The sequence below is a fragment of the Varanus komodoensis genome, unplaced genomic scaffold, assembly GCF_004798865.1.
Source record: "Varanus komodoensis strain SLA01 unplaced genomic scaffold, ASM479886v1 scaffold51, whole genome shotgun sequence".
NCBI classification, from domain to species: Eukaryota; Metazoa; Chordata; class Lepidosauria; order Squamata; family Varanidae; genus Varanus; species Varanus komodoensis.
In genome coordinates this window covers 4,022,601-4,039,801 of record NW_025336100.1, presented here as the reverse complement: position 1 = coordinate 4,039,801, position 17,201 = coordinate 4,022,601, and the positions used below count along the sequence as shown (strand labels likewise).

Sequence of the window (17,201 nt, the reverse complement as noted above, 5' to 3'; positions counted from 1 at the left end):
AACTTTTTGTCTTTAGAGCAAGGAGATCCACAACTATTTTCCCCTTAGCAGTAGGAAAACAGTCATATTTGGGTTGGGCATCACTGGTGGGACTGGTCTCTTCCAGATAATCCTACCATTCCCACTTCTTAATAATCCCCAGGAAGACTGTGCCGTGTAAAAGGATGAAATACCTGCAAGAAGTAATGTATCTGCTAAAGAACCTACTAAATGTTTTAGAGGTTCTCAGCCTCCACTATGTATTGGAGACAGGCTTCAAGTCTTACAGGCACTTTGAGGATAACTACTGCATAAAAGTGGGTTTTGCAAATCATTCCAGAAGTCTTTTTTTCAAGTTCACTTAATTCTTTCCTACATTTCAGCAATTTGCAGTATCTCCAAGGACATTCAACATCTTTTGGAGATCCAGGCCTTAGAACTAGCCCCACCCTGAAGAGCATTCTGCAACAGTATTTTCAGTGCTATTCAAGGGCAGTTTTCAGATCTGACAGGGATGAATATTTCCACTGTAACAACATCTTTTAGAATGGAAACCTTTAATTATATCCCAGAAAGCTTGAAATGGGAAACTTCTTATCCTAAATAAAAATAAGGGGAAGTTTGTCTGGAGGTTCAAAAACAGATTTGTGTGTCTTCAGTCACTAATCCATCTATTTGAAATAGTAGTCTCTAACATGGATTGTGTCACCTGGCTTCTCCACTCTCCAGACTTCTTTGGACCTTGCTACTTCCTTATAAGACTAGAAGCCCTCATGGTTATACCCATAGTGTTTGTTTTCCTTGATCCATTTGCCACTGCCTGAGAATTGGAGAGATGCATTTCTTCAGGGATTCTGTCTAGTAGCTCTAGAGAAGAAGGTGATGATGCTATGTCACGCTGTCCAATTGGGACAGCCTTCACCAAACTATGTGCTGTTCAAATGGTTTGGACTGCAACTCCCAATATTCCTGATCATTGATCATGTTGGCTGGGGCTGATGGAAGTTGAAATCCAAAACACTGGCAGGCACCAGTTTGAGGTTAGGGTTAGGGTTTTAGATTTCTAGCCAGATAGCTATACTAATGCTCACTCTTAAGGTGTATAGGTTGTGTTGCTCTAGCAGCCTCTGCTTATACGTATGTAGTGTCTTCAACTCAACTCCTGAAATAATAAAAAATTAAGTTATAAATAGTTCATTTTTGCAGTAAAGTTTACAACATCTTTTAAAGTGCCAGTTTTATCTTTTGGAAAAACCAGAAATCTTTGAAATAACATTCTGAAGCTTAGAGGACTTAAAATAAGCATAATCTTTTATTTATTATGCAGGAATGTTCAGAGGCCAGCTATACCTTCAGACGTCAGTCAGAATTTCTGATAAATTCCCCACCAAACCTAAGGCTTTGGAGTCCAGAAGTGATAATGCAGTTATTCCTTTGCCCATGATCAAGTGGAAACCCTTGATTCGTAAGTGATTGTACTTCTTCAGATTATTTTTTTCAAGTTGATATCTTTCAATAGCAGGGGTCAAGAGAGATGTATTGGGACCAGGGCAACAGAACTTGAGGCAAGGCAGAGTCCAAACACAGTCCAGAGTCCAATAGTGAAGTCAGAGGCAGAGTTGTAGAAAGACAGGAACTAGAAGTACATATCAAGGCAAGACAAATATAAGCTGTAGTGTATGGATCAAAGAGTCACTTTTTGCTGACTTTCCAAGAGCCTGAGTTACCAAATTCTGAAGGGGAGGACACCGAGAAAGAGATGAGGGGAGGGCAGGAGGATCAAAGGATGGCAGGAGCCTTTGCAGCTCCATTAAGGTCATTGCTCACAGTTTCCCAGGATGACCTTGACAGCAAACATTTTGGAAGAGACAGGAGGGATTCAGAAGAGGGACTCAGAAGAGGAGGGAAAGCTTTTGCCTTGCTTGGTCCCTGACCCTGTGATGAAGTGTCAAGAGAGAAAAGCTTCCCAGTTAGAGGGCTTGTGTAGGTTTTGCCAACTAGCTCTTTACCAGCAAGAGCCACCCTAAGGATGGAGCCTGCAGTGTGAATGAAAGAGAATGATGGAGGAGAGGTTTCCTGATGGGTACAACAATCATTCCCTCTTTACTTGAGCAGAGGGTTAGCTTGCTGGGTGGGGAGGTGGGTTAGAATTTCATTTTCTCTTAACTGTGAATTGCCAATAAAGATCTTCATTGTAAAGGACTATCTAGTGTTTTGGAGCCTAGGGCAAGAAAGACTTGCCAGACTTTAAGTGTTAAGTATTTTAAGTGTCAGACTTTAAATATTTTAAGTGTCAGACTTAAAATACAAGCCAGACTTCAAGACCCAAGAAGACAACAAGAGCAGGGACCAGGTACCTAAGGCAGGATGGGATCCAGGAGCAGTGAAGATGTTGCAGCAAGGCCACTCAAGATGAGGCAAGACAGCAAGGCATGTTATAGCAAGACACAGCAGGAATCAGATCCAACAAGGCTCAGACAGAGTACAGGAGATGGAACACACTGCACCTAGCAGGAAGGCCTGCACTGCTGAGGTGAGACAGCAAGGCAGGACATAACAAGCAAAGCAGGAACCAGATGAAGCAAGAATAAGCAAGATATAGAAACTGAACCACAACCAAAATGAAGTTAGAAACCAAGATAGAAAGTAGATCAAGCAAGGCACAAGAGATGGACCATACCATACCTAGCAGGAAGACCTCCATTGTTGAGGCAAGGCAGAGTACAGCAAGGCAAGAACTGGATCCAAAAAAGGTACAGGAACTGAACCACAGTTAACAGGAGAACCTGCAGTGCTGAAGCTGCTAGTGAAAGGAACAGCTTGTTCTTATATAGCTGTTCAAGCTGTTGCTCATCCAGTAAGGTTTGGGACCAATCCTGCAAGAACTGTGCTAGCTGTTCTAGTTCTGCCCACCAGATGTTGCCCTGAAGGAGCTCAGACTTGACAAAAAGTTGTATTTACATTTTGCTACTTCTAATGACTCTTGAATATTCCATCAGAGTAACAGTCCTGACTTCTATCACAAAAAGAAAAAATGTTTATGTACCACTCATGAACAATGTGACAGGGAATTCTTGGGTTGTAGTAGTACATACTTTCATTAATAAATAAATGCAGATTTTCTGGAAAATTTAATAATAAATAATTTAAATTTACAAAAACATGTTGTAAGGATGAAAATTTTTCATTACTCATTGACATTTTTGACATTTTCTATTGATACTAGTGGAACCATTTTAAAATTTAGTGAGTGTTGCTTTTGCAGAGATATCTTTACATGATGACCTCAGCTTTTAGAAACCAAGGAGAAATAAGTTATTCATTGTTATTGATAAAACTTCTGTGCATTCATGTAAAGTATTTTTAGTATTCAGATCAAATGTGTGATACAGACCAGCATAAATCAACAAGTAACAGATTTAAAAAGTGGCAGTTTTAAGAAGAGGAAGGAAAAATATAACCTTTCCCAGACTGGTGCTGTCTACGTGGGATGATGGAAATTGGTCATCATCAACTAGCCAGAAGAGCCAGTTGGCAGCAGTGCTGGAAACTGGAGTTTGTAAAACATGTGGAAGGCACCAGGTTGGGTAAGGGATTTACCTAGAATGGCTGTGTACTGTGTCATAGTTCTGGTAATAAGAAAGATGGCCATATTAAACCTTGAGAAACTCACCTCTCCCAGTAATTTCTTCTTTTGTGGCCCTTTATTTTACAAAGGGCACACAAAAGTGACACCACTTCAATTTCTTTTCAAAAGAGGAGTCATAATGAGAACAACAGAATGTTAGATATTTTACAAATCAGCAATGGAAAGTACTGATACAACAAGGGAAATATACTAATGAATAGTTCTAGCATCCCTGGCTCTGCTATCTGAAATATTTTGGTATTTTTCTAGATTCTCCTTCTAGAACTCCTGTGCTGGTGGGATCTGATGAGTTCGATAAATGCCTCAGCAATGACAAGTTTTCTCACGAAGAGTATAGTAATGGTGCCCTTTCAGTCCTGCAGTATCCCTATGGTGCGTGTGAGCTGTGCTTTGTTTTTGAACATTGCTTGAATAGGTTACAAGCATAAAGGGAAAATATTCAGATTTTCTTTTAGTACAAAAATGGACTTAGAGTCTGTAGTACTCTAACTGTAAACCCTTATATGAACCAAGCTTCATTTCCCTTTGGAAAATGACTCATGGAGGCTTTGTGGTTCTGATACAGCAACACCTTTGCCACATGGTGAAATGCTATTGAAAGAAGATGATTTTCAAAAACTGCTTCTACATCATCATATTTATTATATTATCACAGAGTATTTAAAAGAAACAATTCATAGGACAAAATATGTAGCTCTAAGAACAGTGTTTCAGCAACTACTTAACGTATTTAAACCTGAAATGTAGTAACATACTAAAACATTATCAATAGATTGTTACATATAAATCTGGAGAATATCCTTGTGAAACTTAACTGTGCGCAGTAAAACAATTACAGCAGTCTGTGTTACTTATTTAACTAACATTTGCCAGAAAGTAAATTGCATACCAGTTGGAAGTATTAGTGTATCACATGTATAATTTATTTAAAATGAGTGCAATGCATCTTACTCATAGTCAGTAGAGCAGAGAGAATTTTGCTGAATCTGGCTTTAGAAAAGATTATCCAATAGTTAGGAATAATTTATCCAGAAAGCAGAATTACTTGCTAAGTGCTAGATATTAAGAAAACACTTTAGTAATTTTCATTCTGTTTTTTAATATAGATAATGGCTACTTTTTGCCCTATTACACAAGAGAGAGAAACAGACGAAGCACTCAGATCACTGTCAGGTTTTCTGAAAACATGAACTATAAGACTATCCGTAGAAAGGATCCAGTTCTACTTCTGCACTGGTGGAAAGAAATAGTTTCCACTATTTTATTTTGCATTGTCACCACAACTTACATTGTGCGCAGACTTTTCCATCCTAATGCTCGCAGTCGAGTAAGTAGAGTGTCCTGAACTTTGTCTAAGTTGCATGTTGAGCTTAATGAAATGTAGATCTGATTTTATAGAATCAGTTGATTGCATTAGAAAGTTTGAACAAAAAATATACCTTGTTTTAGGGGTTGCTTGAACTCATGATGGGTTGTCATGTTATCTCAACCAGGGAGAGCAATCCCAACATGGGCTGTGGGAAGTGGTGAGCAAATTGTTTGACAAGAGCAGCAAAGACCTCTTGCTGCTGTTCATGATTTCTCCTGTACCAATGACAGCCACTCTACTCTTGCCCAAACAGCACTTTGAGGAAATTGTCACTGGTTCATTTTCCCTTTTTTCCCTTTTGGATGGGATGACCCAAATGGGTGCAAATTTGTTTGTAGTCAGGTCCTTCAGACCTGTGCTGCTTCATTTGCCTGAAAATATAGACCTTTGCTTGGCCAGTATTCTGGTAAGTGTCTGCTGTCAAACTGCAGTAAACATTGACCTAGCAAGTTTGCTTATAGATTGCTTTGTGCAGTATTGATTACTTCAGTTGGAAAGCAAAGCAAATGGTTTTTTCACCCAAAAAGAAGTACCTCCCCCTTTCAGGTTTCATTCCCTAGATTTTTTGCATTACTCTGATTGCTCCCAGTCTCCTTCATCTTTTTCACACTTCTCTAAGTCTTTAGTTATTTTGGAAGTGGGCAATCTTTTCATTCTTTTGACAGTTGTCAGAAGAAAATATTCTTTTCTTTCAACCTATTGGAGCTTGGTTTTTGGTTTGTTTGTTTTGGGACACAGAAATATACTGTCATGAAATCTATCTATATCCTTATCCAAAATATGGGCTGAATACTGGCTGGAGGACTGTGGGAGAAAAATAGCCATAGTAAGCCGGATGGTCTATCAGGCACATTGTGTGTTCTATAAAACACTGCATAGCTTGTTTACAGGGTGGGTTGCTGTGTTGTGAAAACTTGCTCAGCATAAGATGGGCACATACACTGATCTGGACAAGTCCTTATTTATCGGTAGCTTTTTGAAAATGTTTTTCCATACTTGTCAATGTAAGCTGGTAAGCTTTGCTTAGTTGTGAATGAAATATTCTTATCTATTAGCAGCGGAAGGAGTCTGAAACCCAGTGTCAGACAGACAGTAAATATGAACCTGTTGCTGGACAGATTAAAGACAGCAGCTCAGGTGATTTAAAGAACTCTGGATATGTATCAAGGTAAATCAACCATTGGATTTTGAGAAAACGTATACAGTGCACTTGTCATTAAGAACCAGAAAGCAAATATTCAGTCAGGTTTAGTTTTCATGAAACATAGTTTGCAGATTTTATACTGAGGAACTTAAATTAGAAATAATGACTCTTTCCCAAAGTTTGGGCCTATCACCCAAAAAGCCATCCCCAGAACTCATGGGAGTTTCAAAAGCAGACTTTTATAGAGGACAGGGAGAGAATAGCAGAAAACATATTTTGTGTATCTCAAGTACTTTCTGGATTTGTGGTCCTTAAATCAACATATTCCCCTATTGTATTTAGCACCTTAAATAACAGGTGCTAAATACAATAGTGGAAATTAACTTATTTTTAAAGTGCCGTGTCTGTTAAGAGTGCATCATAAACATGATTGCAATGTGGCTTTCATGGGGAGTGTTTTCTTAGGGAGAATACATCTTAATTGCAAGAAGGTGTTGCTTTGGTATGGAAATGATGAAAGACCATTTCCTAGTGCATGCAGAAGGCTTCTAATTCAATCCTTGTCACTTACCTGTGGGACCAGGAAAAGCTCTTTCCTGTAAGAGTTGCCACCAGTCAATGTTGAGCATACTGAGATAGATGAACCAATGGCCTGACTCAGTAAAAGGCACCTTCTTAAAAGGAAACTTGAGCAAAATCAACCTTATGGGTAACTCCACAAAAGATATTAGCTAGCAAAATATTTTGTTAGCATATGAAGAACATGGTAGCCTGCATTTCTGTGCTAGCAGTGGTGGTGGAGAAGCCCCTTCCTCTGCATCCAGCTTGAAAATGTAGGCTAGTTTAAATAAAGCACTAACAGCAAAGGGACAGACTGATACACACCACCTCTACCAGCCCAGTCTTGCTACATTTTTATGATAACAGAAGAAGGAACTTTCTTCTGTGGCTAGCATGAAAACCAAGCAGGAAGAACAATAATTTGGCCTTCCTCTGCAAGCCAACCCATTTACCTACACTGAAGCTGTAGCTAGAAGGTGAATTGTTAAACATCAGGCTGAGTTAAACCCCTTTGTCAAAGACAAAGACCCAATCTTAACAGCTTTGACTGATTTGCCAACTATGTTCCTAGTTGGATGAGGGTAGACTTCCCACAACCATTCATGTACTGGAACCCTTCAGATTGGACTAGTGTAATGTATTATACATAGGACTTCCCCCGGAGACAGTCCAGACTCTCCATATGATTCAGACCAGGGCAGCATGATTGCTGACATGGACTAGTGCTTATGAACTTGTCACACCAGTCCAGCATTGATTGCATTGGCTATCTGTTACAGTCCAGGCCAAATTCAAAGTTTTGAGTATGACATATGAAGCCCTAAACAGCTTGGGACCACATTATCTTAAGAAGCACCTTACTCCAATTATTCCTGCCTGTTGCCTAAGATCATCAACTAAGGCCCTTCTACGAGTCCCTCGCCCTAAGAAAGTTAAGAGGGAGACTGCAAGGAGGAGGGTCTTTTTTCTGGTGGCACCCCAATTATTTTATTTATTTATTAAAACATTTCTATGCCGCCCCTTGCCGAAGCCTCGAGGCGGCTCACAGCACAAAATTATGGAACACTCTACTGCTAGAGATTCTCCAGGCACCTACCTTGTTGAGTTTTAGGCATCTAATAAAAACCTTACTTTTTTGGCACAACTATGGCACTACTTAGACCATCTATATTGGCCACCCAGATAGTGTAATGCTAATGGGTGGCTTGCAAACAAATCAAATAAATAAATAAATGTACCAGATTTAATATATTAATTTTATGTTTAATTTAATTTAATGATATATATTGTGATTTTATCCTGCTTTATTTATTGTGATATTTTAATTGTGTCATTTTACACAATGTTATTTCTCGGTACTTTTATTGTAGTGGCTACCCAGAGAGCATGATGCTATGGATTGCTTCCAAACAAATCCAGTAAATTATTATTAATAATGGTGATAATACTAATGGAATGTTTCTTTGAACTGCTGATCCAATTGTGATTGTGTTCTTTCTTGCAGATACCTAACAGATTTTGAACCAATTCAGTGTCTAGGTCGTGGAGGATTTGGAGTGGTGTTTGAAGCCAAAAACAAAGTAGATGATTGTAACTATGCTATTAAAAGAATTCGTCTACCAAACAGGCAAGTTAATAATTTTCTAGTGCTCCTAGACCTCTAGGTGACACTGTGGTTCACTTTTCAGTGATTATTGTTTTATGAAATAGCAATCTTAGTGTAAGCAGCTAAGTAGATCTGTAAACTCCTGAATGCTTCCATAAATGGGAAAGTCTTATTTTGTTTTTTTCAAAGATTGCAAAGTCACTGCTTCCTTTTGCAAGGTTCTAAAAATGCCCATGCTTCAAGTATTCATGTACATACACAATGGAATGAGTGACTGTATTTTCCTTCCAGCGCTTTGTGGGAAGCTGCCCCAGAAGGCCCCTGAGCTTCTAGGTTAATGTATATGAAAGAGAGGGAGAGCGCAACAGTACAAGTGGTGTGTTTGTTTCCAAGAATTTCAAACCTGTGATGCCTCCTTTTTGGCAATTTTGGATGAACTATTACCAGGGCCTGTTGTTGCAGTGGTATCTTACAGTAGATATTTGTGCTGAACATGCGCTTCCTTCTGTGTTTGAATCAGTTCTGTCATATTCTGTTTGGTTATTCTCCCACTTCTTTTCAATCCTACTTTAGCTGTTCCACCTTCCAGTTTTTCTCTCACACTGTTCCACTGTTCTGTTTCCAGAAGTTCCACCATATGGAACCTTCTTTCAACTTTAGGGGATGATGATAAACTGTTGAACTCTTCTGCATAAAATATGCAGCTTTTCAATATGCCAGCAATAGAAATTGCTTCTAGAAAATGTCTTCTATAATATCTACAGGAATGCTGACTTTATTCCTTAGTCATATTGTGTTGGGGAACAGAAACTATGATTTAGTCAATCCACCTACATATTTGATGTTCACCTAAACCATTCTTAGAGTGTAGAGGACCTTTTAATAATGATGTCTTTTCTTGGGTACTTTCCCCTTTTCTAGGAAACATCTCCATCTTGGTAATAGATTATTGCACTTAAATATTGATTTTAGGAAGTTTGTATCCAACCCCCAATCCACTATAGCATGAAACTTCCAAGAGAAATTGCTCTTCTGCAAAGTAAAATGACCATGCTGAATAACTTTATCAATCACAGAATTGCCTTTTGATGGATTTTACTTAGTTACTCTCTTAAATTCTAGGGAGCAGGCTCGTGAAAAAGTAATGCGTGAAGTTAAAGCATTAGCAAAACTTGAACATCCTTGTATTGTTCGTTATTTCAATGCTTGGCTGGAAGCACCACCTGAGAGCTGGCAGGAAAGAATGGACAAACTCTGGCTAAAAGATGAAAGGTATCTCTTTCAGTTTCTGGAAACTGTTCACTAAAAAGCACTGGAGATATTGTATTAAATTCTACATTGTAACAATAGTCATTCAGAAACAGTTGTTAGATGATAATACAGACATGCTTGTATTCTTACCTGTAGTACTAGCAGCAGTAGACTCATCATCATTCCCTTTAGTTAGACCATGGGAAGCAGAGCTGAACCTCTTGGATTTATTGCCATTCAGCAGTTGCCATTTATTGCCAGTCCCTTTCCTTTGTTCAGGTATGGCCACCTTAAAGTCATGGGCAGCATGTATATTTTAATATTCAAAACAATTATTTTTGAATATTGCCATTTCTGTGTCAAATTTATTTCTACAGAGATTGGCCTGTTTGTCTTATGTATAATGCAATAGGATAGGTTTGGGAAGAAGTTAGATCTCATAGTAGTTCTCGGGGTGATTTGCAATAGATGAAGCAAGTATCTCTGACTCTTGTTTATTTAGCAATAGCAGCAAAAGAATAACCTTCCACCCTGAATTATACTGTGAAATGAAGAGTTTGGGATAATGAAGAACAAGTTTTTATGTGGAGGCTCTTGGTTCTGTTTAGTTCTGATACTCAAATTCCTGGCCTCTGAGTTCTTAGTCTAAGGCCTCGTTTGTACTTTAACAATGCAGAGTATGGGTTGAGTATGGGATGTTGTTGAATTGTGGGATTATTGTTATTTGTGAATCCAACACTGTGGTTTAATTATGAACAACCCTGAGTGATCTCTCTGATGCCACCCACCTGGAACTAGCAAGCCTCAGTAGGCTAATTGACTGTTCTGCACTAGAGGACAGTCTTTACCTGGCCTCAAAAAGGTGGTAAAGTTGGCATCAGGCAGGGATCCATGGGGAACTTGTTCTATAACTGGGAGCCGCCACTGACAAGACACTTCTTGTTGCCACAATGCAAGCCTCCTTTCAGAGGTAGTGGTTGGAGGTAGGCCCCAGTACTTGATTGTAGTGTCCGGGTAAATATAAGTTGCGAGAGGCATTCTGTCAGATATTTATTACATTTATATACCCCTCTGTAGCCCAGAAGCACTCTGGGCAGTTTACAGATATTAAAAATGATTAATACAGTTTATGAAATATGCATGGGAAAGGAAGAGGAATTGAATATACTGTGGCTAGCTTCTGACCTCTTATTAAGAGACTGGCAACAATTAAAATCTGTACTGGGGCACATTTGTATTTTATTCTTTTGCTTTTTGGTTACCTGTGATTTCAGTGTATGTTTTATTCCGGAGGTCCCCAACCTTTCCAAATCAGTGGGGACATCTTGAGCTTTGAGAGAATGACAAGGGTGCTCTTCAAGATGCCATGTGGGGTGGGGTGCCCATTCATAACATGGTTCACATGGTGGGCACAGCTGTCAGAAAGCACTTATTTTTCAGAAGGCAAACTGGTGAGACCAAATGAACAGTAATTTGCTCAAGAACCTAAAAATAAAGCCAAGATGGGAGTCTGGACTCTAAAATAAAAGGCTACTCAGTGGTGTTGGAGGGCAGAACTTGACTTTGCAAATGCCTGTAAGGAATAAAATAGCAATGAGGAGGAACAGGGAGCCTAGTGAGCTCGAGGAGAGGTGCCTGTGGGCACATTAGTGCTGGAGACTCAGTTATCGGCTATACTCATAAAGTTAAAACCAGTTTTTGTAGTGTAATTCTGGAGAAACAGCAGAAAACAGGAAAATAGATTCCAGATTAGTTATTAGTTGCTCCTTCTGTCTGTATTGCTCCCATCATGCTTTAAGTAGCTCTGTTACATTTCTCTGCATTATTGCAGACACTGTAGCAGCCATATTTGCACTCTGTGCTGGGACACACATTCAATACATGGTTTTACTGTACTCAGCTGGTGCCTTCCATATTATTCAAATGCATCTGCCATGTGTAAACACATCAACAGAAGAATCATCACACTGTGCTGTGTTTTAACATTTTACAATGAAAAGAACAGTAATGCTGAAATCAGATTATGACATGAAATAAAACAAGGTATGAGCAAAATCTTCTTAGAAACCAAGGCTAGGAGCACATAACCATTCTCAATATTCCTTGTAGATTGATTTGTAGGTTCAAAAAATATTTGATGGATATTAGTAAGTAATGCAAATTTCTCTTACGTTACTTGAACTTGTTTCTACTTGGGTATTTTCAGTAAGAATTTCCAAACCTGTACAAATACTGTTATGTAGATGGTGCATTTTAAGATGACTTGAAGTTACGTAATGTCCTGTTCTGCTTCTTTTTTTAAAGTATTGATTGGCCATTCAGTTCTCCCAGCCCAGTGGAAGTGCCATCATTTAAAATTAGAACTGAGCCATTCTCTGCAAAAGAACAGATTAAAGTTATTGCTACATCTGTAGAAAGGAAGACTTTACTTTCTGTTGGGATACCTTGTGGCCAAGCAGATTCATCAGAGAGTCATTTTCCCTCCTTGGAATTCTCTGCTGTTGATCATGGAGACATGAGCAACTTGACAGATCCTCCATCACATACGCGAGACAGTTTCCTCACTGACTGGGATATAGCTGGTAGCACTGTTGATAACAACAATCCTGGACAATCCTTTTGTCTTCCAGCCAAGACAGCAATAAGGGTGAGGGAAAGGACTTCTTCATCTATTGTCTTTGAAGACTCTGTTTGTGATAAGACTTCTACTAAAGAGGATAATACCGATGATTCACTTCATGATAGTCATCGTGAGGATAAAGCAACAAGCTCAAAAGGATCCAATTATAGCATGTCATCTTCAATAAGCCCTTTCTCCACTTCTCCACCAAGACCAACAACCTTAAGTATGGACATTTCTAAGAACACTGAACAAAAAACCATGTCCTCCACTCCAAAAGTGTACCTTTACATCCAGATGCAACTTTGTAGGAAGGAAAATCTCAAAGACTGGATGAACAAAAGGTGTTCAGTAGAACTGAGGGAAAGGAGAGAGTGCCTGCTGATATTCCTGCAGATAGCTGAAGCAGTTCAGTTCCTGCATAGTAAAGGGTTAATGCATCGGGATCTCAAGGTTTGTATTGTAACTAATTAGGATAGTGATCCTTCTGTAATTTGGTGCAAACTGTACTTAATCCCTGGTTATTGAACCTATATTCTCCCAGCTCCCTTCACTGTTCAGCGTAGCATTCTCATCTTCTAGTGCAGCCTTCTCCAGTCAGCTGCCTTGAGGAAGTCTGTTCTGGCATGTCATCAAACTGAAAAGATATTGGGGAGTCATATCAAAATCCTCTTCGGGGAAGTCTGATTTAAGAGCAAGTTTGAGTGCTTTCAGGTCTATATCTGTGTCTTATGCTTTGGGAAGGACTGGAAGCAGGGACCCCATTGGTGAGGGTGGTCAAAGATAGGCTGGACATGCACATGGTGGGCATGATGTGAGTGGAGCCGGCTGGTGCTGGGGGTCAGACTAGATGGCCCGGGAGGTCCCTTCTGACTCACTCTGTTTCTATGTTTCCATAGAAGTTGTGAAGCTTGAGATCTAGAAAAGGTAATGATACAGGTATATTGCTATTTTGACATAGGAGAGTCAGACAGTACCTTACCTGTTTTAATCTCTTGATCATAATCCTCTTTGTGTTCATCATTTTCTAGCCTTCCAACATATTTTTCACAATGGATGACCTAGTAAAAGTTGGGGATTTTGGGCTAGTGACTGCAATGGACCAAGAAGAAGAGGACATATCTGTTCTAACACCAATGCCTGGTTATGACAGGCACACCGGGCAAGTTGGGACCAAGCTCTACATGAGTCCAGAGCAGGTGCGCACTGTGCCTCCTCTTCATCATCCGAGTTTCCTAGCTTTTAAGCCTAGCTGCTAATGTAACTTAATTGGCTATGAGTAAGAACTAAGAATCTGTTTTGTCTCTTACCTCATCAACAAGCTGACTAGGTGACATTGGGAAATTTACCGTCTTTCAGCCTCAGCTTCAATCTGTAATATGTGGGTTACATATTACAGGATGGTAATAAGGAATACTAAGAGAATGCATTCAATGTGCTTTTAATGTACTGCAGTGCTTAATACATGCTGAGTGTTATTTATTAAGAGATGTTTTAAGTGGCATTTATTAAAGTTCAGGGTGATTTTCAATCCAGAACCTTTGAGAAGGACATCAATCATTTGGAGATATTTAGGCTGAAGAAAGTTACAATTATTTTGTAATGTGTTCAGTTATTGAAGCAGTGGTCCAGCTTTGTGCTCTCCAGGTGTTTTTGACTTCAACTCAGTATAATCAAAGGCCAGGAATTTTGGGAATTGTAGTCCAAAACATTTGTTGGAGAACCAGGTTGCAGAGGGCTGCACTGTAGTGTGTGGAGGTTTAGATATTTTCAGGTAGGGATGTAAATATTGCAGTTTTGAGTTCATCATGTCAGCTGGCTTACTAGCAAGCTGGAGCCCTCTTCCAGGATGCTTTAGCCCCCCCCCCCCCAGCTTTTCATTACCCTATCCCAAAAGGTCCTTGGTATTTTATGGTCACGAGCCTCATTTTGCTGTTTGGGGGAGGGTTTGCCTCCTTGGAGTTGTTTTCCTAATTTTTTTAGTACTTTGGTAAATCTTAAGGTTTATCCATACATTCTGAAACCTCCCTGCTGTTTCTCAGTGATCCCTTTCTGGCTGCAGTTCTATCTGCATGTATCGCCTATTTTGCTATTCTTTTGTGTTCTGAACAATGTAAATATACTCTTCCTCTCACTCTCTCTTTCACTTTTACATTAGTCCACTGTATGAAGGGGGTTCCCACATCCTTCCATTTCCTCACATGCAGCAGCAGCAGCAGTTATGAGGTAGACATTTAACTTAGAGACATAAGCATGTACACTTTTTAGACTCTCCTGCTAATTGAGGTGTATTGTACTTGCACTTTTTTCTAAATTCCATGTCTTTTGCTACGCAGGTTCTTAACATTGTACTATATAGGTACAATGTTAAACCGTCCCGAGACTTCAGTAAGGGACGGTCTTAAAAGTTTTAAAGAAAGAAAGAAAGAAAGAAAGAAAGTTTTAAAAACAGCTTTAAAAAGTGATTTGACTTAAGTTGAGTTGCTCTTATGAGTTTGGGCAGAAATAAGAGTAGGAAGGAATAAATGTAGCTTGTATGAATTCAGTATTTTTATTTTGTATTTTCTAGGTTTATGGAAATACTTATTCACACAAAATAGACATTTTCTCTTTGGGGCTGATCTTGTTTGAGCTTCTTTACCCTTTCAGCACTCAAATGGAGAGAGTCAGGGTAAGTATTCTCCTGTTATACACCATACCTGAAAAAATGAGTTCTAGTTTGTAATAAGGTGAAAGTTGGATTTTTGCACAACTGGTGTGTAAACGGGCAGGCACAAACTGGTTGGCATTAACATGATGCCATGGGGCTGTAGGTGTGCAAACTCTCTGGAGAAGTATTGATGCCAGCTCAATACTTCTCAAGAGTATTGACCTGTAACCACTGCTATTTCCAATGTAGGCTGTTCGAAATTATTCTAACATGCTGAAACTGAGCACACATTGTAGCAGAGTTTTGTATTGGTGTGTATTTAAAGGTGTGAACGCCTGAAAGCTAATTTATTTTCATGACATTAAATTATATGTAAGAATGGCCCAGGTGGGCTTGCCTTTCTGTTCTTATATTATAGCAGTAATATGTTTTGCCCATACATAAGGGTGACTGCATTCTCCAGAAAGGAACATAATAATAGACGTTTCTCCTGATAATCACAGGCTTTGATTTTGTGAGTGCTTTCTTCCAATCAATCTTCTGTTTTAAAATTACTGTTCCTATACCAACCAATAGTGAAGCTCTCTGGGCAGTTACAAACATTCATAAACATAAGTACAATAGTAAAGATAGAGAGCAGTACAATAAAATGTAGTGTAAAATTCCAGTATGCAATATTTAAAGCAGTCGAAAGAACTAAAATAATTCAGAAAAAAGTAGACCTCTTAAAACAGCTGACATGTTGTCCCATCATATGCCTCTAAATGCCTGGGAGGAGAGGGCAATCTTAACCTGGTGCTGAGTAGATGACAGTGTTAGCGCTATGAGATCCTCAGTGGGGATTGGTTTATAACGTGTGTGGGGGTGCCATTGGGAAGATCTTCCTTCTTGTTGCCATCAAGACTCCCTCAGAGTTCGCAGTGAGGCAGGACTTACATCTTGAAAACACTGTGCAGGAAACATAGAAACAGAGAGAGTCAGAAGGGGTCTCCCAGGCCATCTAGTCTGACCCCCGGCTCAAGCCGGCTCCGCTCATGCCATTCCCACCATTTGCATGTCCAGCCTATCCTTGAACACCCGCACCGATGGGACCTCAACAACCTCCCGTGGAAGCCCATTCCATACCCCAGGGTCCTAACTGTCAGGAAGTGCTTCCTGGCATCTAAATGGAACCTTGGTTCCCTGAGCTTTGCTCCGTTGGAGCGCGTCCTGCCTTCCTCTGCAAGGGAGAACAGGTCTCTACCCATCTCCGTGTGACATACCCTCACATACCTGTATGTCGCCAACATATCCCCTCTGAGTCTCCTCTTCTCCAGACTGAAGAGACCCAGTTCCCTCAGTCTCGCCTCATATGGCATCCCCTGCAAACCGGCCACCAATCTTGTGGCCCTACGCTGCACTGACCCTAACCTGGCTATATTCTTACTGTAATGAGGGGCCCAAAACTGAGCACAGTACTCCAGTTGCGGGCACCACAATGTCGTATAGAGTGGTAGTAATACCTCTCTCGATCTAGAAGCCACACTTCTGCCTATGCAACCAAGGGTGGCATTCGCCCTCTTGACCACCATATCACACTGCTGACTTATGTTTAGCCTGCAGTCAACCAGCACCCCAAGGTCCCTTTCACAAGTGCTGCTCTCCAGCCACTTGTCCCCTAACCTATACTTATGACACTTATCCACATTGAACGCCATCCTGTTGTCTCCTGCCCACTTCCATAGTCTGTCCAGATCCTTCTGGATCTGGAGTACCTGCTCCTCAGTTGTGGCCACTGCTCCAGTTTTAGTATCGTCTGCGAATTTGATCAGCAGACTGTTCACCCCTTCTTCCATGTCGTTTATGAAAAGATTCAACAGGATCAGCCCCAGGACAGAGCCCTGGGGGACCCCATTTGTCTGGTTGCCATCCTGATGATCCCCCACTAATGGTTACCCTCTGCTTTCGGTCAATCAACCATGCCCTAATCCATCGGAAAGTGCTTTGCTGTATCCCAAAACTCCTCAGTTTCTCAACCAGGATATCATGGGGCACTTTGTCAAAGGCCTTGCTGAAATCCAGGTAAACCACATCCACTGCATCCCCTCCACCTAGCCATCTCGAAACCTTGTCATAGAATTCCACAAGGTTTGTCTGGCAGGACCTGTTTCTGCGGAAGCCGTGTTGTGTGGCTGTCAGCCTCCCTTCCCCATCTAGCATCACTAGATCTCTCTCTATTATGAGCCTTTCCATTGTTTTTCCTACAATGGATGTAAGGCTAACTGGTCTGTAATTCCCCATGTCCCTTCTACTACCCTTTTTGAAAATTGGGACCACTGATGCCACCCTCCAGAGGACTGGAGGGTGGCATCAGTGGTCCCAATTTTCAAAAA

At 40.2% G+C, this 17,201-nt stretch overlaps 1 protein-coding gene across 3 annotated transcripts in view; it reads left to right on the top strand.

The window, feature by feature from the left end:
- EIF2AK3 (eukaryotic translation initiation factor 2 alpha kinase 3) overlaps positions 1-17,201 on the top strand; it is a 48,204-nt gene that overhangs the window by 27,307 nt on the left and 3,696 nt on the right. Inside the window, exons 7-15 of one of the 3 annotated variants that reach the window (XM_044447310.1) lie at positions 1,307-1,444; positions 3,878-4,000; positions 4,735-4,955; positions 6,056-6,165; positions 8,207-8,333; positions 9,435-9,580; positions 11,864-12,632; positions 13,211-13,378; positions 14,749-14,850. In XM_044447310.1, the coding sequence (XP_044303245.1) occupies positions 1,307-1,444; positions 3,878-4,000; positions 4,735-4,955; positions 6,056-6,165; positions 8,207-8,333; positions 9,435-9,580; positions 11,864-12,632; positions 13,211-13,378; positions 14,749-14,850 (1,904 nt within the window). Of the gene's footprint in view, positions 1-1,306; positions 1,445-3,877; positions 4,001-4,734; positions 4,956-6,052; positions 6,166-8,206; positions 8,334-9,430; positions 9,581-11,863; positions 12,633-13,210; positions 13,379-14,748; positions 14,851-17,201 lie in introns of all 3 variants that reach the window. The other 2 variants (XM_044447308.1, XM_044447309.1) reach the window with 2 other exon arrangements.